At 46.7% G+C, this 21,315-nt stretch overlaps 1 protein-coding gene across 13 annotated transcripts in view; it reads left to right on the forward strand.

Annotated features, from left to right (window-relative positions):
- Positions 1-21,315, forward strand: part of Itpr1 (inositol 1,4,5-trisphosphate receptor type 1) — a 336,899-nt gene that overhangs the window by 245,928 nt on the left and 69,656 nt on the right. For all 13 annotated transcript variants that reach the window (XM_029478976.1, XM_029478977.1, XM_029478980.1 and 10 more), the window contains 2 exons: positions 13,457-13,637; positions 15,800-16,053. In XM_029478976.1, coding sequence (XP_029334836.1) covers positions 13,457-13,637; positions 15,800-16,053 — 435 coding nt within the window. The remainder of the gene's footprint in view (positions 1-13,456; positions 13,638-15,799; positions 16,054-21,315) is intronic.

Below are 21,315 nucleotides of genomic sequence, written 5' to 3' on the forward strand. Positions count from 1 at the left end.
ATTTAATGAGCTCTGGGTTTGCTCACCTTCCTGAGCTGGTAGGAGCCAGCTTGTTCTCAAAATGCGTCAGTAAAGAATCAGGCTGTGGGTGGGCGGCCAGGGGTAGTAGGTGGGCAGCATTGTTGCCATGGTGTTTTTTAATTCCCCTGTCTCTCAAGGATCCTGCTCTCCCCTTCCCTGACTCCCCACCCCCTTCTTTTCTTTTCTTTTTAATCCATGCGCTTCCTTGTTTCTCACGCCCACTCGTGATTTCTTGGAGCTGCCTCAGGAAACAGGAATATTTTCCCTCCCTTCCACAAACACCCCCATTGTGTAGCCCCAGGGCTTCAGAAGCGGTTTTTCCTAAGGTGCTCCTTTCCCACCCTCCCCTGTAACCACTCCCTCCATTGCCCGGGCTTAGCCTCCCTATGGCGGGATAGAGGCTTTCTGTCTCCTGCTAGATTGCTCCGGAACCAGGTGGATTCCGTTGCTCCTAGCAAAGCAGTTTGCCCCGGAGGAGAGTGGTTGTTTGTGTTTCCCTACATCCTGGTCTCTGCTCTTGCCCTAAGCTGAATGACATCTGTCCCCTCTAGCCATATTATTAGGAAATAAAGTCACACTTTATAAAAGAGATTCGTAGGAAAACAAGGGAAGTTTGTCCCACAATCATGACCCCTGTTACCTGAAAGTTACAGGTTGAATTAACACACATTTAAAAACAAGAAAAAAGAAAAAGTCATGTGCTAGGGAGTTAGCTAAGTGGGACAGTGTGTACTTGGCACGGGTAAGACTCTGGGTTTGATCCTCCATCTGTCTCGAGAACAGTGCATGTGTGTGAGAGCGCATGCACACACACACACACACACACACACACACACACCCTGACCCTGATACATAGCAAGGAAGGTATATGGCTGAGATCCCTGTGGCCGCCAGAGAGTGCTCCCTGCTCCCTGCACCTTGGCTTCTGAGGGAAGCCACCTAGGTTTCTGTGCTGACTTTGTGTTGACACTCTCACCAGAGCGGAAGCTTTTAACAAGTACAAAAGAATAAGTTGAGATGAAAAACTCCATGGGGGGTGGGCGTGGGGATAGTTCCAGCAAAACAGGCTTAAGATTTTTAAACTAAAAAAAAAATTAAAAAGTCAAGCCCACCCCTTCATTGCTTAGTAAGGAGTTGTGCAATCCTTACTGGAGGTAGCTGTTTGAATAATCAAAGGCCGGCTGACTTCCCTTCATTAACTAGAGCTGCAGACATCTGCATAAAACATCCCAGATTCCAGACTGAGTAGGTAATTTTTTTTCCCTCTGAGTAACTTGAGGGACTTTCCCTTTGGAAACCTTCCAAGAGAGTGAACTTCGTGGTTGAGACTTTTTTCTCTTTCGCCCTGGTGTTGGATATAGAACCCAGGGCCTTGTATGCACTAGGCAAGTGCTCTACTGCTGTGCTTGGGCTGGGCAAGCCCTACAGTGGTTTTTACTGGGCTAGGCAGCAGCTTGATCCTGAATATGAAGCAATTCAGTCACCTCAGACACAAATCTGGAGCCCTCAGTTCTGAGAACCTTCTTGATGTTCACAGCTGACCGCAGCTCTATATCTTAGCACCACTTGCCACTTCAGAACCTGCCCACACTTATATTTCTCAAGGTCCACTAAGATCCCTTCGAAAAGTAGCCCTCCGTGTTTTACCAGTATCCTATGCTTGGATTTTGAGCTTGCTTCATCAGTGTTGTTCAGACACTCAAGGCTGTGGTTCTGTAAACCATGTGTATTCTTCCGCAACTGTTCCAAAAATCCAAGACTTTAAAATGTGTGTGTGTGGGGGGGGGGTGTTGGGAGGGACTGTAGTTGAAGGAAGGTGTGGTGGAGTCACCCTCAGCAGCTGGTGTTTGAGAAATGTGGCTTTATTAATGTTCTTGCAACATGACCCCACAGACTGTTGAGCCTGGAGTTTGTAGCTGTGGAGCCTGGGGAGACAGCCAGCTTCTAAGGTGGAGGGCCCACAAAGGATTGCCCTTCCTGCTCCCAAGTTAATGATGCAGGCAGCTGTGTTTCTGAGGCCCTATTGGTTAACAGTTAACTGGGCAGATTAAAGATCCCCAGCCAGGCTGAACCTGTCCCAGAGTTAGAAGCAAAAGCCTGCTAAGTGCCAGCTCCACACCTCCCTTCAGCCGCCCCTGCACCCCATCCCAAGGTGGGACACTTCCCCATTTAGCAGGACTTTGAGCTTTCACATTCCCAGAATTAAGGTTTTTGGAACTGTGCCTCCCTTAGGGTTGTTATTCATTCATTAAGACAATAAATACTAGGCACTGGACAAAATGCTTGTGCGGGTTGGGGCAGGGACTTCGATGGTATGCCATCCAGTGGGTGAGCCGGCTAAGGAACCTGAGCAAAACTGGGAGAGTGAGACCGGAAGCAAGGAATTGTTCCTTGAGGATGGGAAGGGCACTCGTGGAGGAGCCGTGGATGCTGAGACCTTCCAGATGGAATGGGGTTAAGAGCAAGGGTATTCTGGCCCCGGAGCTGGGTGTGTTGGCATGGCTGAGGAGACCAGTGTGGCAGCAACAGCGTGCGGGGCGGGCAGCAGCATGAGGTGACTGCTCAGCTTTGGTAATACGCCTGTCATCAGGTGGGAGGCTGGATTAGGTGATCCCCTGATCCTCATGCTCTCTGCCAGTCCTTACTCTGTACTTCTAAAGGGCACCAAGTTGGCTCAGGTCAGTGACCTGCCTGGATGCGTACTACTGCTGCCAGGGATGGAATAGGATGCCAAAGATGAGAACCATGTAATTTCATCCTGACCACCTCTGTCGGTTTGGCTATCTGTACATGTCACTGTCAGATGCTTCTCAAGCCACAGGGACATCGTCCAAAAGGCCAACATAGTGAATGGGCCTGCTGGGTTGGGGGATGTGATGGTCTCACAGGTGTGTGTCTGAGGGTGAGAGGAGCTGGACCAGTAGTCCAGGGATGACCACTGCAAGGGACAGAGGGTTTCCCATCAGCTCGACATTGTTTTGTCTTTGGCATGAGAGAGGGTGATTATTTTTCTTTGGATTTTATGGTCTAGTGGACTTGGCCCAGTCAAGTATGTTGAGAGCAGGGATAGGTGGGAGGGGATAGCATTGAAGCTTGCTGGGTGCCCGGTGTTGTAGGGGTTGTCACATGTATTTCCTACTTCCTCTCAATAAACCTCTCAGATAGTTCTTAATCCTCCTTTTTCCTCCTGAAGATGAGGGGACTACAGCAGGGGTTTAGCCAGGGACCTTCCCAAAGGCATCCAGTTCTCAGATCATCCCACACACACAGCCCTGCCTCCCTAAGGATATAGGTTATGAAGCTCCTTCTCAGTCCCAGGGCTCCACATAGACACAGAAAATGTGTGAACAAAGGATTATTCTTGGTCCTGCTCTAAATTTCAAGGCAAGATCCCTGAGAAGCTCAGAGCTCTGAGTCAGGAAACTGGTCTAAGTTAATGAATGGTCCCCTCAAGTACACAGAAAAGATGCATGACCTCGAGGGTCTGTTCTAAAAACTGACTTCTTCTTCATGCCTCTTTTGTAATATCTCAGATCATCACACCCATCAATGTAGGAAAGATATCGAGCCATGGTCAGAGCCTCGACCGTGGCCTTCCTCTTTCCAGGGTGAAGACTCCTTACCCAGACCCCTGGAGCTGATGTAGACTGCATTGCTTTCTGTTGAGATGCTCTTGCATGAATAAGGGCTGTGTCATTTCATCCTGCCCACCTTTGGCCCTTTGCTCCCTTTAGCCTTCTACATGTTTCACTGTGGGATACCTTTGTGGCCTCAGGATGATACCTGATGAAGCTCATCGCAAAATGAGTGTGAGGAGTTGGGAGATGCGGGGGCGCATTTGTTTGGGTAAAACAATTAATGTCCTAGCATGTGGCTTATCTCCCCCCCCCCACACACACACCTCCTTCCTTTCTTTGCCCTGGTCTCACTGTGTAGCTCACACCTTCATCTCTTAGGTGATGCAGTGTCACGGTGCATGTTGGAGGTCTGAGGAGGAGACCTCCATGAACTCCCCACTGCAGATCCCACAGTGAGTCTGTGAGCATGCCAAGGCAAGACTTCAGAATTTCACACAAACTGCCAAAAGGGACCCATTGCGTCATGACCCTAGAAGGTGCTTCTGGGCTGGCTGACGCATACATACCTCCTGCAGCCCCGGGGCCATATCCGGTTTGTTGGTCATTGCCTTCTCTGTTTGAGAAGATAGCCATGAGTTGAGACTGTGAGCCTTTAAATCCTTCAAACAGAAGTCTTCCACAGATCTGAGATTTACAGTAATGAAAAAGGCACTATTACTGACTTTAAGGCTTATACTCATTCAGAGACAAACCACCATACTTTCTTACGCAGGTGGGAGGTGGGCAGAGAGGCTACTAACTCATGATGCAGCTCTTAGCCCACGTTGCCTTGCTGTCTTTATGGATTGTGCCTGTTTTCTATCCAGTGGTCATTGTCGTGGTCCCCCCACCCACCCCCGCCCCCTGGAGGATTTACTTTTTCCTCTCCATGTGTTTGGCCAGAAATCACACAAATGTGATACCGACCTTTAGACTCTGTAACAAGTTCCAGTAGTTAAATCTGGAGAAAGATTCAGCCAGAGGCACAGGGTTCTCCAAAGCCATGTCTCCTGTCTCTGAAATCCTTTTGAGTGACTCTTAAATCTTAGTGGAGAGTGATGGCTGCCGGGATACTTATATAGTCAGGTACTTTGGAAGACGCCTTGTTATTTATCTAGAGAAAAGTTCTCACTATGTAGCCCAGGGTGACCTCTTAATTTTGTGGGGAGGTTTTTCCTGCCTCAGTCTACCTAGTGCTAAGATTGCAGGATTACAGTGTGTGCTACTAGGTCTGCCCAGCCTAATTTTTTTAAGTATATTTTGTTGGCTGAGATGTTATTGATGAATATGTATGAAACTATTCCTATTCTGATCTGCATGGTGATCTGCATGCTATGCTGTATAGATGGGGCACAATTTCCCAGCAAGTGCCAGCTCCTGTGGGCATTGAAAGACAGATGAAGGAGAACACAGTTCAGCTTTCTGCCTCAGAGAAAGCATGCATTTTAGAACAGAGTGGACTTGGCTGCTTGCTAAAAGATGAATTATTTTACTTTGAAAAGCATCTGTGAAAGTCTGCTTTGTCCTTGACCCTGAAGTCCAGGAATCTAGTGAATCCAAGTAAGGGTATCCTTGTCTCTTCTTCTTCTCTCTGGCACCAGGAAGTCAGTGATGGGCCAAAACATGCCCTCTGTCCATTCTTGGTTGGCAGAATAATTGAAAATTGGTGTACATTTTTAAGCCATCAGAGGAGGTGCTACAATTCAGATGATGCAGAACCTCATTTCTGAAAAAAGGATGTTAAGACATTGATGATTTTCTGGGTACCCTTGGTTTTCTTATTGACTCTTCCCTTCCCATATGGCAGTTTATTTCATAACTCATTAAAGCCTGAAAAAGCCACAGCATACTTGATTAAGTGAAAGCTACAGGTATTTAGCTGAAACCCATCAAACTTCCCCCCCCCCAAACAAAACAAAACAAAACACCTTTTGGGGGTTTTTGTTTTGCTTTTGTTGTTTTGCTTTTGTTTCCTTCCAGACAGTCTTGGCTGCTGTGGCGCTCTCTATGTAGACAAGGCTGTCCTAGGTTCTCTATGTAGACAAGGCTGTCCTAGGCTCTCTATGTAGACAAGGCTGTCCTAGGCTCTCTATGTAGACAAGGCTGTCCTAGGCTCTCTATGTAGNGGCTGTCCTAGGCTCTCTATGTAGACAAGGCTGTCCTAGGCTCTCTATGTAGACAAGGCTGTCCTAGGCTCTCTATGTAGACAAGGCTGTCCTAGAACTCATAGGTAAATGCCCGAATTTCCCTCCTTAGGGCTGGGAGTAAGAAAGTGTGCCACCATAGTCAGCTTAAAACTTGACTTTTTATAATGAGTTTTAGTAACTTTTACAAAAGGAAATGTTCCCTTTTCCTATACATCCATCTTATCCCAACATCAAGTGTTGGGAGTAGAGGAGAAGAGTTCATATAAAAAAACACCTAACTGGCTAGAGAGATGGCTTAAGGGTGGTCAGATGACTAAAGAGTGTTAAGAGAGCAAACTGTTCTTGCAGAGGACCCAAGGTTGGATCCCAGCACCCACGTTATCTCCCAACCACCCGTAACTCCAGCTCTGAAGGGCCCAACAATCTCTTCTAGCCTCCGCAACTGCTCATGCACAGATAGCTATACACAGAAACACACATACACACAACTCTAAATCAAAGCTTTTTTAAAAGAGAGTGAGAGAGACAGATACAGAGGACCATCTAGGAAGGCAGGCCTGATATCAGGCTTGTATTATAGCTTTGAAGGTATTTCACTTCATGAATTGGAAGCTAAAGGGCATTCTATGTCTACAGAAATCAGAATGACTTCTATAGCTAGTAATAGTCTAGACCAGCTTTACTGTTATTTCTTATATCGTGACAACTACAGGGGATTACCATTTACTATGTTTTTGCTGTCAATTTGGAAGCTATCTTGAGCTACCAATACCATATGGAATTGTCACTGGATGTTACATGAGTAGGAGATTTTGATCCTTACATACCACCCACGGACCCACCTATCCTATATCCAAGTGTCTTTCCTTCGACACAGGCATTACTGTTAGATAATAATATCATCATGCATTTATATCAGGCTCAGTAGGAGTCAGGTCGTTTTTCACACTGTTTCATAACTGCTACCCTGATGGAGCCCTAGCCTTTTCCATGTGATGTGGACCAGGCAGGTTGTACAATTTTCTCAGATAAGGAATCCCCAAGACACAAATGAGAATGAAACTACTTAAGACCACAGGATTGGCTAGTGAGGAGCCAAGGCCAAGATGTCCATTTCTGAGTTCCAGTTCTCCAGAGCTGGTGTGTCTAATCAAGTATATTTTATTGCCTTGTGGTTTCTGATCTTTGACTTGTGATCATTACACCTTGGTGCCTAAGAAAAAGACTCAAGTGCTACAGTAGTTATTGTGTGTCAATGGCTCTGTTGAGAGCTTATGAGCCCCAGCCCTGGCATACCCTCAGATACCATAAAGGAATTGTTTGGGAGTCAGAGCTAACACATGTGTTAAGTATCCTTGCTTCCTGTGGAGTTGTGATTCTTGGTACCTTTCACAGTGATTCTTTGCCATGATAGTAGTCTGTGTTTGTATCTCTGACAGAGTTGGAGTATAAGTCTGGGGTGCCTTATAAAAAGCTGTAAGGTATCCAGACTCTGACAATCTCTTGTTCAACAGAGACAAGTTTAACAAAGCAATAGACAAAGGCTAGGGTGTCAGAAGCATGCCAGGCTAAGTATGGGGGCAGCACCAGCAAGCACTAGTTGTATGACTTGGCAACTTATACAACTTGTCCAAAGCTCTGTTTCTTTGTAGAGATAATAATGGCACCTACCTATGGGGCGGCTGAGATAATAACTAAGATAGATAACTAATAGAGATAGTGCCATACTTGGGTGATGCCTGGCAAATTGGCACCTTTGCTGTTAACTGCCATATAATTTTCAGAAAGGGTCCCTAGGAAGTGGCAAATTCTCAGTTAATCACAGGTGCACGGAGAGCGGCCAAAGGTGTCACCATTGCCTTTACCTTGCTCCACCGGGGAAAACAGGCAGAGTCGTTTGAGTTCTGATGCCCCTCAAGTCCCAGAGCTAGTGTTAAAAAGAGTAAAGCAAAGAGCAAAGGCGGCCTGGTCATCAGTGCTTGGAAACACCATTGTTGGCTCACTGCTCAGCCACATCTTTCAAATTCCCGGACTTAGCCCAAGGACTTAATTCATTTTGCAGCAGATAAGTGAAGCCAACTGAACGACGTCATGGCTGTATCACTCAGGGTCATGTCTTGTGAAAACAGTCAAATGGAAAAAAAATCTCACTTTCTGGATTTTCTCAGGGTCCAGAGTTAAGTGTAGAAGGTAGCCCTGCCACAAATGTACAAGTGTCTTTCTTTGGAAAAAAGATCAAAGTCCCACTATCACCCTGGCCCTAGACTGCTCCACCTCTGGCCATTACCCCATTCTGTAGCTGAGATACCCACCAATGGGTTCCTCCAAACTGGGTGACCCAGTGCCTCGGCAGGTCCAAGCAGGCCGCTCATTTTCCAGGGAGCACCATGCTAGCAGAGTCCAAGAGCCTGCCTGTCCTTTGCTTACTGGGCTCCAGATCTTCATTTCAGATGAGGGAGGTCTCTGTCTGCCACTTACTCGTTGTCCTGGCTGTGGATCCAGGTTACAGGAAAGGCCTCATTTCTTCATTTGTAAAACATGAAGGGGGTAGCTAAAAGGGTATTTTGTAAATCTGTGAATTAGTTTCAAGAGCTTGTGTGCTTCTAGTGCCACCTCAAAGTGATCCCGTCTGCCTGAGTCTTTCTTATATAAGGTGTCTGGGTATCGAATCGTTTTGGGGGAGGGTTATTATGCTGGGCAAGACACTGGATCCTGCTGCTTTTGCCCAGCTCCAGCCATAGTAAGTAGCCTATGATCTTGCTTCTCTTCTCCTTTGTTCTGTTTTGAACCTTAGCTTATAATAGCTGCCGTCACCCCACCCCCTACCCGTACCCTCCACCACTGCTTGGAGATGGCTGAGGCCGGCAGCCACTTCCTCACCCTACCCCTGACCCCACTTCCTTCCCTCAAGCATGTCATGTGCAGACCTGCCATACCTCGTGTCTCAACTTGGTGAACGTCTGCCCCCCGAACAAACCCCGTTTCCTCTACTTCTCTAGCCTCTGTTCATGTCTGCCCACCAAGGCTGTCTTCCTGTTGGGCAAGAGTTTTCTGTGGCACTGCCACAAGCCTCTGACCTCCCCTGACCCTAGCACGCTTGTGTGCAATGTGCTGAATTTAGGAACAATGATATCTATCTTGGCGATCTCTTCAGGTGCTGATGAGACAGTATGTATTAAAAGGGTTTTGGCATCCAGCGTGATTTGGAGATAAAGAAGGGTGAGGACAGGTCAGTAAGGGGCAGGCAGATGCCCATTCCCTTGGATGACCAGGGATGTTCTGGAAGTGGCCTCATACGTCTGTATGTTGCCGAAGTTCCCTAGTATCCTGGAACCCAAACAGGCTTGTCTCTTCTGTAATATGTGCCGATTTGAAGAGTGGAACTTCATTAGATTTTTAAATGTTTTTATACCTGTTGTATGGCTACAATAACAGATGACCATACACCTAGATGCTTTGGGCTACCAACTTAAGTATCTAACAAGTTAAACATGAATCTTTGTAGAGTAAAATCCAGGTGCCAGCAAGGCTGTGTTTCCAAGCTGGAGGCTACAGGGACCCTCCACTTACTCGCCATTCTCAGGTTCTTCTTACCTGAGCTCCCAGCCTCCTCCTTTAAGCATAGCAGCAAGGAACTGACTTCTCCTACCTCCTAGCTACCTTCTTCCATGTTAAAGGGACCTTGTGATATCAACGGGCCCCTGTGGTGATCCAAAGTTGTGTCAGTGTTAAAGGTTGGATAGTTAGCAGTCATCCCATCTGCCACATTACTTTCTGGTGTAAGGTGCAGTGCGCATTGTCAGGACCCAGGGATGAACACGTGCATATTTGAGAAACCCACTGTTTACGACATCCGTGCAACTGCCGCTCTCATCACAATGGTCCTTCACCCCAGAACATTATCTTATCCCCCTTTTTAACTGTACTTGCCATCATTACCCACGGAGACCACTGCCATTGACATTTCTATTGCCATCTAGTGTTTCTTACCGTGAGCTAGCTTTATATTGAAGGGTTCACTCCCACCCAGACGGGTGATATGGAGGAAAAGAGTCGAAAAAGTAAAATCTCCCTGTGACAACTCTTGACCTGGGGGAAGAGACAATTCACCGAAATAGGTTCAGTGAAGAAAGCGGGCATAGGGCCAGGTAGTGCTGAGGCTATAGGGGCCGTGTACCTGTTTGCCCTGGTCTTCAGCCCCACATGATGTGACAAGCCATACTGCTTCTCTCTTCTTAGTTACCTTAGAAAGAAGTTTGGTGAATGTGAATAGGCCTGTGAAGAGGGCAAAGGGCCCAGTCTCTCTCTTAATGTCTAGATCTCACCATGGAGGAGGCAAGTGAATAGCTCTAGCAGACTCCAGCAGGTTGTCCTGGAGCCCTCTGTGGCTCCATGTCTTTCTTGTCCACTTGGCACACCTTGTTGTGTTGTCGAAGGCTTCTTTACTCCATCCATCATCAGTGCTCAGTCCTATCCTCACGGGAGATGCCTCGGCCTTCTTCCAGAGACTGGATGTCTTCCAGCTGTCTTTGTTTAATGTGGTCTTCTGAGACCTGAGCCTGTGCTCCATTATGCCCCTAAATTACCACACCTGCATGTGTGTGCCCTGGACCCAGGCCACCTTCTTCCAAATTAGTTGCAGTGTCCGGGTGTGCTAAGGATTTAACATGTAATGTCTTTTAGGGTCCTGGGAATGAACGCTCAGCAGGAACTTGGTTAAGATGCTGCACAAAGGATTTCCTCCTGGCACATAGTGAGGAAGTCAGTGCTGTTGACCTACTACGAGGGTGGCTCTAAGTCATCCCTGGGCCTTCAGGCTCACCAGGAAGTACTAGCACTGTACTCCTTTTGCGGTGAGGAGAGTAAGGCACCAGAGACCTGTTTTCTGTGGTGACCCTTGATAGCGGAGCTAAAGCCTGGCAGTGGCCATGGGCTGTGCACTCCATGTACAGAGGCAGCCCTTTCTTTCACTGGGGTACAGAGAAGTGGGACTGAGACCTGTGCCTTGCAGTGCCTTCTCTCTGAAGAGCCTCCCTTGAGATACCCCATTACCTTCTCCTTTTGATGAGAAAATGCAGAGCTCAAACTGTGAAGGGTGGCAGTGGGGGAGGGGACACAAAAAGCAGCTCTCCCATCTTCTGCAGTCACTACCTCCTTGTTTTCTTCCTAAAGGACCTCCTGCTCCAGGTCCTTGAGGAGCTGACCAAGGTATAAATACTGCAAAATAAACAAGAGTGGCCAGTTGCAGACACTTAGACAGAAGTCTCTGCCCTTCTCTCATTTCAGGAGAGCGTCCCTTACCCAGGAGGTGTCAGCTAGCATCAGCTGGGCTACCTTTCCCCCACCCCCAATGCTGAGTGAGCCCTGTGGTTTGCAGCAGGCTAGCTAGCTGTGTGCCACCTCTCCCTATTGGGAGAGACAGATGACAAGCTCCATTTATTTATATATTTACTTAAGAGGGGTACTTTGTTTTCTCAAATGACCAGATTGTCTCCCAAATACTTCAATTGCATGGGTTACCCTGAGGGTCTGCCTTCAACTCCTGTGACCCTGGGTGAGAGAAGCTGTTCCGTGGCCTTGGGGAATTAAGGCTCTGCGGTTTGGTTCCCCATCCACTCAGGGCTCATTTTATTTGTGGATGTGTTGAGTTTGAGGGGAACCGTTAAGTGTTGGTTTCTGATATTTAAGCAGTTCCTCCAGAATTTATTTATTTTCATCAAGTTTGCTGAATTAAGAAGGATCTCATTGAGGGGGGCTAGTCAAAAGAAGATATAAAACATTAGCTTCTTACCAATCTGCTGTCAAATGGCTATGGAATGCCTGCTATATGCTGAGCCTGGTCACAACATATGACAGTTGTTGGCCTGCATAGAGCTTACACTTCTGTACAAGACAATGAGCAGCTCCACAGTAATCACTACAGTGAGATTTCACAGCATCTTGCTATTGCGAGAAGAGGACTGGACATTTGAAAAGAAGCAGTTGACCTGGACTTTGTTTCGGGATGCCTTCATTAAGGCAGGAAGTAACCTGAGTGGGGAGACAAAAAGATGAGGAGGGTCTAGCTGTGGAAAGATTCAAGTGGTGGCATTGAGTGGCTGCCACACTCATTGAGTGCTGTGGAAAGATTCAAGTGGTGGCATTGAGTGCTGTTTGCCAGAAGACTCGGATTTTTCCCCTAGGGTTAAAAGAAGGAGTGAGTAGGTGATCATTAGGGTGAGTTCTGAATTACTGTGTCTTTTCCTTACCACCCTGTCAGTTCATGGTGAGTGGGGATTCAGGTCCATGTTCGTTCCTGCATCTCTCATACTTGACACTGTGCCCAGCTCATGACAGGTGCACAATAGCAAGTGGGTGAGTGGATAGAATAGGAAAAAAGAGAAAAGCAACTGAGAAGCAGTAAAGGGCAGTGGTGGGTACTCCAGATGTAAGGTTAGTTGAACAGTCATGGTCTTACAGGACTCAGTGATCACACAGTCAGGAAGATAGAGATGGGCCTAGATACTCAGGAGTGACTGCAGGGGACAAGTCAGAATCAGAGAGTCTGCAAAGAGGTAGCAGATCCTGTGTTGTCATTACCAGAAGTTAAAATCCATGAGTTAGAAGAAAGGACATGAGCAAGAAAGTATAACATAGGAGATTGTTGGACAGATACTGGTCAGTGGGTTTGTCAGTGGCCAGAAGAGCCAGGGTACCAGCAAATGCCTGTTCACAGATGGAGGCAGCAGTTCTGTGGGGTGGGTTACTAAGTTGGGAGATGCACATATAAGAGCTAGAGGATTTAGGGGCCACTGCAGAGCTGCAAGGAGGTTATAGTTCTTTCCAGCTTTGGAAGCCTAGGACATCCCTGTAGGAACTTCCATCTTGCCAGAATCAGGTACGAAACTGAAAGATCTCCTGAGAGCAGGAATTATAGTGTCTGAAGCTTTGTCTCATTCCTTTGGAAATGACCGTATTGTATTTTTATGTAAATAACTCACAACAGTGTGGTTCTTGCAAGGGGGTGAAAGCGCACAGTCGTAAATGAAGTAGAGACACCATATTGTGTTTTCACATCAACAATATACACTATTGCTTGCAGTGGGGCCAAAAACAAATGCACATCCAAGAGGCAAGCTACCTGGTAATTCCGAACATCATCTAACCACTCCTTCCTATGGTACAAGGCCTTATTTGAAAATTACCTTTTTCTTGAAGCATTTAATATTGTTCTGCCCACTGTTACTCTCATCTATGCTCCTGTCACATGATCCCACACCTTCCTGAGCACTTTTGGCTCTCGAACCTCAGCCTGGCTTGTGGACAGGTCACCTGTAAACAATGAGCATGCCCTGTAGAGCAGATGGCATATTTCCATTCACTGTTCGTAGGGATGTGCACAGGAGCATAGAGAAGACAAACGACCTCCTTCATGTGTGCTGTCCATTGATGTGAGAGGAGAGCTTCATCCTAGCTAAGCCGCAGGGAAGGCAGAGCGAGTGCTGTTCCAAGTTCAGCTGTTTCTTTGAAGTTCTCCATGTTGAAAAGTTCAGGCCTTAAACTCCCAGGCACTAATAAGCAGAATGGTAGACCATTTGCAAAGCTTATGACCTGCCTAGGATCTCCATTTAATTTGGGGATCTTAATTGTGTCCGTCTCATGGTGTTGAGAATCTCTTCTTCTCCGTGACAGCACTCATTTTTCTGCCGGCTGACAGAAGATAAGAAATCAGAGAAGTTCTTCAAGGTTTTTTACGATCGAATGAAGGTGGCCCAGCAAGAAATCAAGGCAACAGTGACAGTGAACACCAGCGACTTGGGAAACAAAAAGAAAGATGATGAAGTGGACAGGGATGCCCCGTCTCGGAAGAAAGGTAATATGCTCTGGTCCATCGGACTGGAGCTCACAGAGGAGCCTGTGTTATGCTGCATGCTTTTCATGGCTTCCAGGTTCCAACATGCCTTCTGAGCAGGGCCTTTAGAAGAAAGCTACCACTGTGGTTATGCCATCCTTTCAAAAAAAAAAAAAAAAAAAAAAAGCCCTGCCACCTAGGAAGGTCTTCCTGCTTTAATAAATTCATAAATATTCTCATGCATGCACAGTTCTAATTAGTATGGGTGGCATTAGCTACTTTTCTTATTTCTGTGGCAAAGGACCTGACACAAACAACCCAAGACAGACCAGTCTTACTGCAGAGCAGGCTTCGAGGTTGTAGTTGTCACGGAGGGAAGGCCTGGCGGCAGGGATGGGAAGCAGCTGATCACCCTGCATCCCCAGTCTGCAAGCAGAGCGTGATGAGTGGATTCTCGGCTCCTTCTCATTCAGGTCTCAGCACCAGCTGAGGAAATGGTGCCACTCACATTCGGTGTTATTCTTCATACATCAGTTAACCTCATCAAGAAACTCTCTCATAGATAAGCTCAACGTCGTATTTCCATGGCAACGCTGAATCGCATCAAGTTGGCATTGGAAATTAAGATCCATGAATTGTTTGGGTTTTGTTTTTGTTTTACTGTGTTTTTCTGATTATTGTTAGAGAACATTGAGAAAATATGTACTTTTAGAAATCTTGTCTGTCCGTGTCAGGTAACTTTAGTTTCCAAACTGCAAACTTTTCCTCTATAATCTCCCTTCAAAACCAAAAGATAAGTACTGGTGGTGAAGGGGTGAGTTTAGGAGTCAAGCAGCCTTGAGCAAGTTAATTAACCACACTGAACTCAACTTCTCAAGGTTAGTGCTAGATTTGTCAATCAAGTAACTGTTGACATTTGGAGAATGTTCCTCGCAGAGGCTATAGGATGTTGAGCAACATTTGTGACCTTTAGCTTGTTAGATGCCACTCACACACCCATATGCCCAACCGAAAATGTCTCCAGATATTTCCACTTCGATGCTGGGGAAAGTTAGGGAGAAAAAAAAAATCTCCACTTTCACTACTGTTTGAGAACCACTAGTCTAGAAGGGGGTATAAAGAGAAGGAGGGAAAAATAAACCTACCAAGTCCTGCTGAGTACTGAATATGAACCAGGTGTATGCTAGCCATCTTTCTGTTGCAGTAATAAATACCTGAGGTATATAAACCGAGGACCAGGGAATTTCTGTCTGAGCTCAGACTAATTGAGGTTTCAGTCTAGTTGCATTGGAACCCACCTTAGAGCAGCACATCACTACTAGAGCAGAGAGCAGAGGGTAAAACCGCTCACCTCACGGCAGAGAATCAGAAGAAACCAGAACAGGCAATGTCCCACAATCCCTTTAGGGACACACCCCGCCTACTAATTTATGACCTCCCACCAAGCCCCACCTCTTAAAGGTTCTATTCATTCCCATACCACTAAAGGCTGGGGCCCAAACCTTTCACATATGGGCCTTTGAAAGACGTTCCTAAATCCAAATTGTAAGCAGCTATTGTTCAAAGTTCTTTACCTATCTGTGTCAATTTATGTAAACCTCAAGTTAACCCTGTACTTAGATAAAATGGCTATCTCTATTTTACAGATAAGGAAACTGAGGCACAGATATAGTAGTACGCCACTGAGCCAGCCTCAGAGCCCATGCAATCCCCAGCCCCACCTATGATGCCGTAGTGATCCCAGAGGGTTATTCTTCAGAAAAGATAAGATAATACACACAGAGTGCTTACTCATGATATCTTGGCACTTGGCAGGGGGTCAATTGCTGTCCTTCCAGTAACAGTAATTGCTGTTGTCATTAGCATTACTTCAGGCCTCTCAGGAACCTTCTCGAAGAAATCACTGATGTGCTCACATTTTATGGAGGAAGAAGCTGAGGCTCGGAGCCACAGATTATGGGGTCACTCAGTGATGTGTCAAAAGCATTATGGAATTAGCAGGGCTAGGCTCTATATTCCACCTATCAAGAGACTGAGGAGATGGTGGCTTCCTGGATTGTTTTTGCCAAGTGTACAGATCCCTTGCAAATGCAGGAACCTGGGCTTCTGACTGGTATATAGAATATAGAAAATAGAACTTCTGAGGATGTAGCAGTATTGACTGTCACAAGTTTGCCTCTTAGCCAAAGAACCCACAACACAGATAACAGAAGAGGTCCGGGATCAGCTCCTGGAAGCATCTGCTGCCACCAGGAAAGCCTTTACCACCTTCCGGAGGGAGGCCGACCCTGATGACCATTACCAGTCTGGGGAGGGCACCCAGGCCACAACCGACAAAGCCAAGGATGACCTAGAGATGAGCGCTGTCATCACCATCATGCAGCCTATCCTGCGCTTCCTGCAGCTTCTGTGTGAAAACCACAACCGAGATCTGCAGGTGAGAGACTGGGCTGTGGGGTCCCTGAGACCTCCAGGAGAGGCCAGGCTGTGGAAACCTGGAAATGTGCAAGAGGAGTCCTGTGTAGGGAGCCTAAATATCCACAGGTGGGAAGCCAGATGATGGGAACCCGGAGACCTCCAGGAGAGGGTTCTGGGTTGGGGAACCTGACACTGGCAGGTGAAAGCCTGGGACTGGAGGACCCTGAGGTCTGTAAGTAATTGACTAAAGCCCAGGAAGCCCCAGCATTTGTAGGTGAGGTCCCTGGAGACCTCAGCACCTAGAGGTGGGAGTTTGGGGTAGGTTGGACCGTGGTGTCCTTTCTACTCGTGGTTCAGCTCCTGTCACTTAGGCCAGCTTGCCTGAATTGAGGATCCAACATTACAGACTTTTTGGGTGACTAGTAATGGAAATATGGGTGGGTGATCTATCCCATCATGTCTTCACCATTGTCTCCACAAGGTCAAACAAAGATAGCCTCATTCATTAGGGACATTGGCTCCATATGTAGTTAGTGTGCATAGGTTCCTATGAGCATATGTCTTATAGCCTACTGCTCTTTGCCACCAATAACAATAGATGTTCAGGTAATAATTGAAGAGATGAATAGACTGTTAAATATATTAAGCACATGAGATTTACAAAATCAAATACATAAATCTGAGTATAGCTGTGTATTGCATAAAGACATTGTAGTGTTTGGAAAATCATATATACAGCAGTGTGTTCTACATCTTCTAGAAGTTTAGTAAGCTGGACTCGAACCTAGACAGTCTAGAGCTTGTGATATTAACCAGACTCTAAGACAAGGACAAGGTGTTACCTTGCTTGAAGTTTCCTTGCAACAAAGACTGTTTAGAAAGGGCATGGAGGGTGTGCTCCAGAGATCCAACTCTTTGTTCCAAATCCCTGCCCCGGAGAGATGCGCTGGAACATGTGGCCCTTGGTGTACTGCCTGGCTTTCCTGTCAATTCTTGAACCTTAGGTGCCCGCCCCTCTTTGCTTGAGTGGTGTTAGGATGGAAAGGAAAAGTATATCTGCATGGCTCTTAGATGGGATATCTCTTCCAACGCTAAACAACTTGGCATTGGTAGTTCTATGAGCTTAAATGGCGATATGAGAGGCATTGATACACACCAAATGTAGCAAGAGGACGGTACTACCTTTAAATGTTTACATTGCTGACTGTATCTACCGAGTGACTATGGCTGGACCATTTAGTGTTGCCAAGTTAACCTCCATCATAAAGAAAAGACACTTGAAGAATAATACAGAACAATGAAATGGAACTAAGCGACATCTTTTAACGTTAATCCATCCGATTGTTTTTATTTTATCAAATTTCTCTAAAGACCCTGAACTTTGAAAACCATCTAATTTCTAGGGTCATCAACTGGCTAAATGGAGCCAGACCTTAAAATGAAGGAATTTCCCCATAAGACCCACCATTGGCCATGCTGACCCATCATGTGCCAAGGTATGATTGGCAGTCAGTGGTCCAGTTCAGGTGTCAGTGTTCTGAGCTTTACCTTGTCACTATCTGAGGATGACATCCTAGATGTCCCTTTGGTTGACCATTGCTCAAACTTTACTGCTTCAGGCTCAGACACCTTAGGCCCAGATCCACTGGATGAGACTCGGCTCAGGCAGAACAGAGCCTTTCTTTTCCCAAAGCTCCAGGATCTGGGTATTGCCTCATTGGCCGGCATTCCCGTGTCTCATGATGTCCCTCTACCTTATAACAGCATCATTGGTCAGAAGGGAAATTGACTAAGGGAAGAGTAAGTGATGTGTATGAATCTAGGCCCAAGCAGTTCATTTGTGGCATCTTTGTGACTTGTGCTGCTAAGCATAGGGATTGGTGTTCTGTACTGTTTGTTCTTCCATGTGGTGTCACTGACCACCACCAACTTCAAGCTCCCCAAAAGAAATAGGTGGCATCAATTCCTGTCATGTACACTGGAGAACACATGTTCAGGACCCAGCACTAATGGTGATCAGACCTCACTCATCCCTCAGATCTGAGTGTATGGAGCAGGAGGACTGGGACCAATCAGAGATTGCAATACAGCATGCTAAGTGCTGTGAAGGTCCAAACAGCTAATATTTGCTGAGTTCCCATCTAACCAACCAAGGATTGCCTCTGTGCACGTCACAGGGACAGTTGCTGATAGATGGGTTCTGAGCTGCCTTCTGGTTTCATGGACTTGCCCTGCCTTTCTCTTCCTCTCCCCCCACTCTCCGACCCCTCATCTCCATGTTTCTAGAGTAGGAAAATAGAGCTAGGCCTTAAGTGCACGATTAGCTAACTGCACAAACTACATGATTTCTTGCTGGAAGTCTTCAGAACTATACTCTTAGACTTTATCTTTCATGTAACTCTCCCTCCACCTTACACCCTTGGGATCTCTGGAAAGTTCAACTTTTAGTAAGGTCTTTATACTGCTCTAGGGAAAATTGGGGGTGGGGGACTGTGTGTGTGTATGTGTGTGTGTGTGTGTGTGTGTGTGTGTGTGTAGTCATGCAGGGTGCAGGGTTGACTCACATATTTTAAAAAGACCTAGCAAGGTAACGTTTGAAGGTATATGAAGATTTTCCAATTAAGTGGTTCTAAGCAACGTTTTTCTTCACTATAGAATCCTTTGTTTGAAGACCTCTTGTGCAGAGATAGGCTCGAGCTGAGTAGCACAGAGCAAAATTGCCCTGTTGAGAGTGGAAACTAGAGAGTCCCAGCGCCTTCTTCCCCTAGCCCTCATCTGTAGGAGCTCTAGAGCATAGGGCTCAGTCCTGGGAACCTCAGGTGTCTTCAGGGACCTGTGGTGTTCCCAGATCCACTGGTGGGGGGTGGGGTAGGGTAGAACCATCTACTTAAAACTCTCAAGCTATGTACGAGAGTGTCGTAATGAAACTCATCTCTCAGTGTGGTCATTTTAAAAATCAATTTTAAGGCAGAGGCATGGTTCTCCACAAATCGGGGTACCCTGCCCCACTGGCATTACAGTTGTGAGACACTAGTTGTGAAAATGACAGGAAGTAAGGTGTACCTACTCAGAATGCCACCCTTTGGCAGATAGTGGGATACTTTTGTACATATATGATGAGTTCTTAAAAGAGGCTTCTAACCTACCCGCCTCTACCGGTGGACCCAGGAATGACCCTCAGTTTTTCTTATAACTGCCAGGCAGGAGTGGTTGGCTCCCTGGTGCAAGGAAACCCAGATTTGCTCAGACAGAGGAAGCCCCAGCCTTCTGAGGCAGCGGTCTCTGGGCTCGTGCCAGTTTCTTGTCATATTTATAACCTTGACTTTCCTGTTGGTAGATGTTCAGTGTCGAGAAAGCCACTGAATTTGGCCTTGCCAAGTGGGCCATCACTGCCCTAAGCAAGCCCTGCTTAGTCAGAAGCCTAATGAAGGACTGCCCTTTCACCAGAGTGTGTGGTTTTGAGTGTTTGCTGAGCCTGAGCTTCCCCATCCCCAGGTTAAAGGCCCAAGGCTACATGAGCACAGGCCTGAAACCTTTTCCTTCCTCACCCATCTCCATCCCCCACTTCACCCTCCCCAAAAGGCCAGAGTTTCTTCATGCTGACGAGGCAATGTGCTGTGTGCTAAAGGTGGATTGACAAAGCTTCCCTGGGCCCCTCGGTGAGAAGTATGTGTCTGTCTGTGTAAAAGATAGGAGGAAATAGAGCTGAGTTTAGGACAAGGGAGATTCCAACTAGACACTGCAAAAACCATGAGAGGTGGCCTTCCCTGGAGACCACATAAGCTGATGGCCTTCTTTGTCTTTTTTTCTCCATTTGTTTAATTGAATTCAGATGATTGCAATCAGTTTTGATAAAGCAGCTAGTTAGTGCCAGCCTTGTGTAAGCTGCCCAAGACACTGAGCCGGGGATGTTCTCAGTGGTACCAAGGGACCTCTCCCGTGTGGAGCCCACACCGCCCACCGGCATTGAAAACAGAAAGGCATCCTATAAGTCTCCTGTCCATAACATGGGGGTGCTCCAGAGCCAGACAGGATTTCCTGGATGAAGTGACTTTATACTACATCCTGAAGGAAGAGGAGTCAGAGGAGAGGCCAGGAGAGTGTGTGAGACAGAGGAAATACTGTGTGGAGCCCCAGAGGCAAAAAAGGAAAGAGTGCTTAGGCAATAAGTAGTTGATTGCTGCTGCCAGAGAGCACTGCTGGGGGAGCAGTGACTTCACGCAGCAGAGATGAACGTCCTGGGAACAGTGACGTCACTGTGGTAGGCCGCAGAAGGGATGCTGTGAGTTTGCCTCTTGAGCATCCAGATCCTTTCAATGCCTAGGCCGAGGACCCTCTAACCCTGTGTGTTGGGGGGCCCTGCCAGGCCTTTAGATATGCAGCACCTTCCTTTGGTAGTCATAGCAAGGAATAAACTGAGTGAGACCCTTCTTTGCCTTCCTGTAGCCCTGAAAAAAACTACTCACTTACCTTAGGAAAGCCCACAGGGTAGGACCCCTGAGTAGTCTGTGCTTCCTCTGAACCCTACCGGAACCTGGATCCTTATTATTTAGTGAAGTATTGTTTTAGTATTCCCCAGTTGGTATTTGGGTTATTTCCATTTCTCCGCTGCTGTAAACAGTGCTATCATGAGTGTCCAGTGTATACTTTATGAACAGAAGTGGAATCACATCAAAGCTCATGTCCACTGTCCCTTTCTATGGATGTTATCATTTTTACTTCCCAATTTCTACAGTAAACATTGCCCACTTTCTAACCCTGAGATAAATAATATTGTAGTTGATTTGTGCCTTGTGGCTGGACTCTCAGACAAGTTCCTCTTTCTTAGAATACCGAGCTTTGCAAGATTACCTAGATGATGCTCTCTTTATCTTGTTGAGGAAGGATCTTGCTTTGTTTCTCTTGGAGAATACAGTCAGGCATATGCATGAACACACACACACACACACGCGCGCGCACACACACATGCACACGCACACCTACTCTCACCCTTTAGTAGGGGAAATGGTCATGAGCTACCACTAAACTGTGTGTGTGCAGGCGTGTGTGTGTGTGTGTGTGTGTGTGTGTGTGTGTAAAGTAAGACAGTTTTTTCAGTGCCAGTGATGTAACCAAGGTGCTAGGCAGGCTCTCTTCCTCTGAGCTAACCTCCCAGCCCTTAAGCCAGCCTCTAACATCTCTCTTTGTAGTATCTATACTTAACATGAGTCTTGTATTCACCACACACTACCTCCTAACCACCCAATAAGAACACGATAAGCAAGGGAAGAAGTAAGCAGAG

This window comes from Mus caroli, chromosome 6 (assembly GCF_900094665.2).
Source record: "Mus caroli chromosome 6, CAROLI_EIJ_v1.1, whole genome shotgun sequence".
Lineage (NCBI taxonomy): Eukaryota > Metazoa > Chordata > Mammalia > Rodentia > Muridae > Mus > Mus caroli.